The sequence below is a fragment of the Cynoglossus semilaevis genome, chromosome 19 (assembly GCF_000523025.1).
Source record: "Cynoglossus semilaevis isolate Cse_v1.0 chromosome 19, Cse_v1.0, whole genome shotgun sequence".
NCBI classification, from domain to species: Eukaryota; Metazoa; Chordata; class Actinopteri; order Pleuronectiformes; family Cynoglossidae; genus Cynoglossus; species Cynoglossus semilaevis.
Window position 1 is genome coordinate 11126107 of NC_024325.1, and position 7119 is coordinate 11133225.

At 42.7% G+C, this 7119-nt stretch overlaps 1 protein-coding gene across 2 annotated transcripts in view; it reads right to left on the reverse strand.

Moving 5' to 3' along the window:
• dpysl3 (dihydropyrimidinase like 3) overlaps window positions 1-7119 on the reverse strand; it is a 24495-nt gene that overhangs the window by 13933 nt on the left and 3443 nt on the right. The window contains exons 1-2 of one of the 2 annotated variants that reach the window (XM_025065690.1): window positions 2644-2648; window positions 820-908 (exon numbers count right to left, since the gene is read on the reverse strand). In XM_025065690.1, the coding sequence (XP_024921458.1) occupies window positions 820-839 (20 nt within the window). In that variant the 5' untranslated portion in view covers window positions 840-908; window positions 2644-2648. Of the gene's footprint in view, window positions 1-819; window positions 909-2643; window positions 2649-7119 lie in introns of those variants that run through there. The other variant, XM_008332926.3, reaches the window with a different exon arrangement.

Genomic DNA, 7119 nt, shown 5'->3' on the forward strand with positions numbered 1-7119 from the left:
CTAATAGAGGAGAGAGGAAGTCGCTCGTGTTACCTCGCCTTCTGTCCTGGGGCAATAACAGAACGCTGCACAGTTAAACTGTCACACCCTGAGAACAAACACTTTTAAAAGTCTTGGCACACATTCTTGAAATAACCTAGTTCTATAATTAATTTGAAAAATTATTCTTTCTATCAATGCTTCATTTTGAACCGCAAAAAAAAAAAATTATAATAATTATATTTATAAAGATTTGTCCTGGAAACCATTCCAGTGTAGGCGCAAAGTAAATTCTAAAAGGTCAACAACATCTAACTAGTAACCGGTTTGGAGATCGAGTATCAAAGGAGCATCAAAGGTCTGGTCTTTGGAATCAATCAGTCAGAAAACAGTCACTACAGACTTCTGTTTATTTAAATTTTTATCAGATTTTTTTCTACTGTTATTACCATTAAAACACAGTCATCTCGAAGAAGGAAACCACATTCCTCGAGGTTTGTGTTCCTTTCCTTACATGACTTCTGCGGGGATCTCAAATCTCAGAAACGGTGATTGATTACACGTCAAAATCAGAAAACACATTAATATGTCAGTAAGGATTTATACAAACTGATCAGATTTTCCGAATGAAGGAACGCTCTGTCATTTTTTTTCCACGTCAGAGAGAGATTAATTTCTCCTAAAGGTACTCTAAATCTGCAAAAGCCACATGCAGTCCCATAAAAATTATACGACGGAGAGACAAAAAGTATAGGAGAACGAATGAGAATGGGCGAGGAAGTGAAAGCCACTGGAACAGATAAGAGCGCAGAGCAGAAATGAGGCCAGAGGAAGACTTACTTAATGAGGCCATCCTCCATGTAGATGTCAGCGTGGAAGGACTGGTCATCGTTCACGATCCTCCCCCCTTTGATCAGAAGCCTGTCGCTCTGTAGGGAGAAAGATGGAGGTAAGGAAGGAAGGAAGAGAGGAGTTATAACTCACTCATCTTCCCTTTCATGTATTGACAAGCTTTACATTTCCAATATCAATCTGCAGAAGGATTTTCCACATCATTTGTGATCCATGTTTGGATTGGCACAATGCATTAGTCAGTCGTTTTACTGTTCTCCTTCCAGCCAATAGGTGATGACTGCGGCTCCGAGTCAATCAAATACTACAGAGCTGAATGAGCAAAACACAGTTCCACAATCAAAAGTTAGCATTCGTTTTAATCACTGAATGAACAGAGAGCAGCTGCTACGATACCACTGGTTATGACTGAAAGTCAACTCTGACTATTCTTACGCACCATACACATTGTACAGGTTCATGCTCAAAGTCTGGTCTGAGGACCAGCTGTGGAACCAGGATTCTTCACACTACAGTTGCGGCCTGAGGGCGAACATCTCCTCAACAAGGATAATAAAAGTCTTCTTTTTTACTTTAGCAACAACGTCAAACAGTGAACAGCTGCTCTTACATCACAAACAAGTGTTGCCTTTCAAAGCTAGGGGCTGAAACTGCAACTGCAGCCAAAAGCAAGGACCCTCAAATGGCAACTAATGGTCTGCATCCAGCCCACGAACCTCATTTTTGTAGAATGCGAGTCACCTATTAACCCAAAGACGTTTCATTTTAATCTGGTAATTATGACCTGAATTATAAAAACGTGGTCCAGTTTGTGGATCTGATCTGGGTGTTGCTCACCACGTCACAGTCAGATACCAATTCAGCAGCTGCTGCTGCCCTACTGTACCATTTACTGGCTCTAGAAGCTGGTTGTCATGGCGATGCTTGGTCTGACCGATTCGGGGAATGGCTTCTAGGACGTTCAAATGGCTGCGGGGCACGGTGGAGAAATGCTAGGGTGGATTCCTGGAATCAAGGCTGATGGTAAAGGTTTATTGATCGACCATTAAGAGGTTTCTGACCAAACTCATCAAAGTGATGAGGGAATGCGGAGAGGAGACTTTTTCTTTATTTAGCGTTATCAGCATCCCAAAAATAAATCATCAGCTGCTGCTTTGCCATCACTTGTTTACGTCTTCAGCTACTGTACATCGTCAAGGACCAACCAATCACCAGGCACCAATGGTTTGGAGTCATTTTAACTTAAACTGCAGGTTAGTGAACTGAAAAAAAAAGAAACTGCCCACAGTAGATCAGGGAATTCCACTTCCAAAGACCAGGGACTAAAACAGTAAATGTTTTAGGTGTAAGAAAAAAAAACTCCACATGACATATCTATCAAAAACAACAGCACAAGAGTCATTTCTTTTTTTCTAAAGAGTAAAAATGTCATAATAAAAATCTGAAATCTCATTTCCTAAATGTCCTAATTCTCAACTATGAGCAAAAATATCCCATGTCTTTAAACATTCTCATTTCTTACCACTTTGTTTCCAGTATTTGCTCTAGACCTATGTTTTTCCACTAAAACCAGTTAGGAAATATTTTTTAAAAGTTTAAGGTTTAAAAACTCCTAACTCTTGCTAATGTGCTAACACCTTGGACAGTACAAACCTTCTATTTATGTGAAGTTGTATTTGTTGCTGGTATTGGTCGTGCTGACTGTGTTGACACCTTATTGAGAGCAGTGACTTCTGCTGCTGTTCTTTCCACCACACCCAAGTGCTTCAGTATGTGCTGAGCTCTGGCGTTGACATCACGCACTGACTGCACTGTAATCTTCGTGCATGTGATAATCACAGGACACGGCGTCACCGCTGACACTCTGGATTTTAGAAGCTACTTCAAGAGTTGTTTTCTTTCCCATCAACTCCTATTGTGTTCTCAAGATAGCAGCGTTTATACAGTCTAACTATTTACCCCCACTGACTCCCCCCACCCCCCATGTGTGAAATGATTCACTGACCTGGCTTTGGATCCATTATTTCATCAGTGCACTAAACTGCAGCCACTCCCGTCACCATTACACATTGACTTAAAGGATTAATTCACTTTTTGCCTGTAACTTTATATCTGGTAAGCTCATAAACACACACACACACACACACAGATACACACACACACGTATTTTGTCCTGTATCTTTGGGATCGTGTGTGCGTGTGTGTGTGTGATGGAGTAGAGCGAAACGTTTTTCCTTGTGCTCACACCCTGAAGCAACACATTACAACAACACAGTCAGTGGCTGGAACCGAGCACTGGCATAGATCATCCTGTAGAGTGCGCCGCACTGGAACCCACTGACTCACGCAGCTCCTTCCAAAATGGAACGAGTCCCAGCTGCTCCAACACGACGCCTTAAATACACCGTGTGGATTCATGTTTTCAGACCGAGGCTCTTCATTGATTTTTAGGCCACGGACTTAAACTTTAACTGACGGAAAACGACCTTGTTATTATTTACTGTAGCTACTAAAATAACTGTCTAAACAAGGCAATCCTCTGTGGACACCTTGGGGTTTGCGGACCCCGTGTTGACCCCTGTATGAATCCATTTATTCCAACAAAAGAGTTTTATATATTTCCTACATGTGTTATTTGGTTTGTCCTAATCTTAACGATCACAAGGAGCTGACTCAGAGTTAAAGTGTTTCAGATGAAGGCCATGAAAGTACTTTGAAGTGGACCATCACATATCTGGAGTTTATTTCTCATTTCTACCACTAGATTAAATTTCAGGAATTTTACTGATGTTAAAAAAATCTCCACGAGAACTGAAAGTCCGGTTCAAGGCAGCAGGGTCTGAAGTCCACAGTCGCAGCACAGACCTGTCCTCGTCTGCCGCATCAGACACGTACTATCTGATTTACAACACTGCAGTCGCTTAGGGCTGTGCCATCATGCATGGGTGCCATCCAGAAATGCACACAAACATACACACACACACGGAAGAAAGAAACAGATGAAATGCACACAAACACACACACACACACGGAAGAAAGAAACAGAGAACCAAGAGAAGACAAACTCAGAGCACAGCACAGTCATTTGGTCATTCAACAATCAATAGATCTCCATGTTCCAGGTCCATTACAAACCAACCCTGGTCTATGGTTGGCTGAGTAGGGTTCTTCACTGACTGAACCTTTTACTCCACAGTGACGTTCATCTCCTCCACCTCCTTCTCCGCAGTTAGTGGGAAATGTATCTGATGTTCTTAAATTTTATTATAATGAAATTATTACAGGGCAGACTTATTTCTACAACGTGTCGTTGAAATTCATGTGGGTTTTAACTCTGGCAGCAAAAAACTGTCAACTCTTTTCAAAATCACATTATCTCAAATATGTTTTCTTTTTTTTCCTTTATCATAACTTCACCGATCAAAATCAGACATTCAGCGTGAGTTTTCTGGGACGCCTCAAACTCGATCGTTTGTGGCCGTTCACATCATTTGCCCGAAAACAGAAAAATGCTGCACTTGAATATTTCATGTCAAATATAGTAAAAACCAGAACGCTGCTCGCCGCCGTAGCCACAGGGAAGTTGTCAATCTGTGCAGCACAACCATTTATTAGGGGAGAGTTTATCCAAATCTCTGTCAGATTTTCTCCCGAGTGTTGTCTCTCTCACCATATCTGCAATATCCTGTCATTTTCTATCTGCGCTCGATTGGACTGACTTGTCCTAATTTGTTTTTTGACTGCAGTAATTCTAACCGGATCATGTTGTTCCAGGAAATGATTTCTCTCCACAACTGACTTCTTGAAGTCCAAAAAATTTTATGCGACTGCGTTAATGCGGGTTTGGTGGACTTAAACAGTCTGTGTTATTATGTGGTCAGCTTTTGTCACAGTTTAAACAAGACAGAACTCTCCGCAAATTAAAGCAGAAACCACCGGTACTTACGGTGTCTGAATTTCTCTCGCAGCCATGTGTCTGAGATTGAATTTTACGACCACAACCTGTTTCTACTGCACGGCGTTGTGTGACTAAGAAAGGACATTAATCAAGTCGTGACATTAAAGTATCTCCATGCATACTTCTCCGCTGACATGCAGTTTTTGTGGCAACTGGCTGTAACTGGATTAAAACCACAGGACAGTAGTGACGGCGGCGGTGATCCTGATTTGCTCGGATCGCGCAAGGTCGCTGACCATGCCCTCGTGTGTCAGTCATGTCACTGTCACACACCTCCGACTGTTTTCAGGGAGGAGGGAAAATCTAACCAAACAGGAAGTAGAAATCTTCTGTTCTCACAGCAAAGTAAAGTTAGACTGAACTGTGTCATACTGCACTGGCTGAACCTCTAGCTGCTAAGCTAACAGCATGGCCTGGTGATCAAAGTTCATCACTAATTAAAAACGTTCCTCATACTGGACCAGACATACATATAAACAGCTGTAATGGAAAGATATTCCAGGCCGCACGGCCACAGCACAGTCACTGGTTCACCGATTCAATCGCCAGTGTTTCAGTGTTGTGTGTGTGTGTGTGTGTGTGTGTGTTTCTCTGTCTGTCTTGCTGGTCTGCTCCCACGACCCAAAAACAAGCAGGATTATTTCAGTTCTGTCTTTATATGTAGTCCTGTAATGGAATGTCCTGTTTGGACCCCTCCCCCACCAGATGACTGTCTGTGAAGACCAGATGCCCCCACTCCCCTGCCCCGTGAATAGATGTACAGGGGCAATTGGCAAAAGAACCAAATCATGTCATGTTTTTATTATTATTCGTTCCTTCTGGTAAAGTTTGTGCAAAAAAGACAAAGTAGGAATTTGTGTTCAGCTGAGCCATAATATAACATCTGACGAGTGAACCATGGAGTCAGATGAATCTGGGAAATGTGACACAAACAAAAAATAATAATGTTTTAGTATCGAAGTCTGGCAAAAGAGTGATGAAACCAAATATCTTCAAACTGTCTCCATGGTGTCCTGCTCCTCCCGCAGGTTTAAATCGAGCTTTATGTCCTGTTGGAGAACTCCTCCCGCAGGTTTAAATCGAGCTTTTAAACACAGCGGCCACTTCACATGTTCCAAGGAATTTGTTGTATTTTTGGTGTGAACCACAGCAACAACAACAACAAAGACTAATATCTGCCGAGGGAGAAACCAAGGAAATACAAAAAGGCAAAGAGTAGCGATTATCACGATTGCCTTACACGCAGAAGGTGCTGGGTTCGAGCCCTGAGGAATCACATACTTAATGGCGCCTCCTGTGGCAGCCTGTGTAGGTTGCAAAGACTCACACTGTGAATAAGAGACTCAATTATTATTATTAATATTATTTCATTATAACTAAATCTGTGGCGCTCAGTCCCAGAGCCAATGTCTCTGTCATTGGTGGAACCCCAGGGTTCACCTCCTGGACAAGTTTGAATCCCGGTTAGGGCGGTTGGTACGTTCCAGTGGACTCACCACCCGCAGGAAGGTTCAGGGGGGTTGGTACGGTGCAGTGAGATTTGGGTGGCGACTGCTACCCCCGCGACCCGGTAATGGATGGATGGATGGATGGATGGATGGATGGATGGATGGATAACTAAATCTAATAAGGAAAAGTCTCCTTGTTGACATATTTTTGACTTAAGTCAAAGACGTCTTGCGTGTTCAGTTATGTCAGGCTTTTCTGACCCACATCCCCCGGCTGCACCACTGGAATGGGATTATACATAGTAATCTAATCTCTTAATCTCTTAATACGAGACATTTCTTATCAAAAGTGTCGTACATGTAACAGCACTTTACACTGCACATCTGTGACATCAGCCAGCGGTGATCTAAAATAAAAGACAGGATGTTGTTGTTGTTGTAATTCATCACCAATGTCCACTGAAAACTGTTCCCACTTCCTCCAGGCCAGAGGCAGGGACGCTGCGAATGTGTAATGATGTGAAGTAATAATAGTACTGAATAAGGTGTATATTGTCACGGAGAACTCCACTCCTCTCCATGGAACCATGGGCCAAACAGGGAGTCTGAGGGAGGATGTTGGAGCACAGTCCTTCATTAGCTGTGACAGAGGCTGCTGTGTGGGTGTGGAGAGCAGTGGGAGGGCGGACTGGGAGCATTGGAAGAAGGAAGTCATCGTGAATGTTCAGCAGCGCCTCTGCTTCGGCCCTGTTGCCTAGCAAACAAAAAAATATTTACTCTTCACCCAAAAGTGCAGGGGATTGTGGAAATGTGAAAACAACGAGGCTTATCTGTCCAAATTAAGAGAGTGGAGCCGAGCCAAGGTCTGAGAGAAATGTTTCT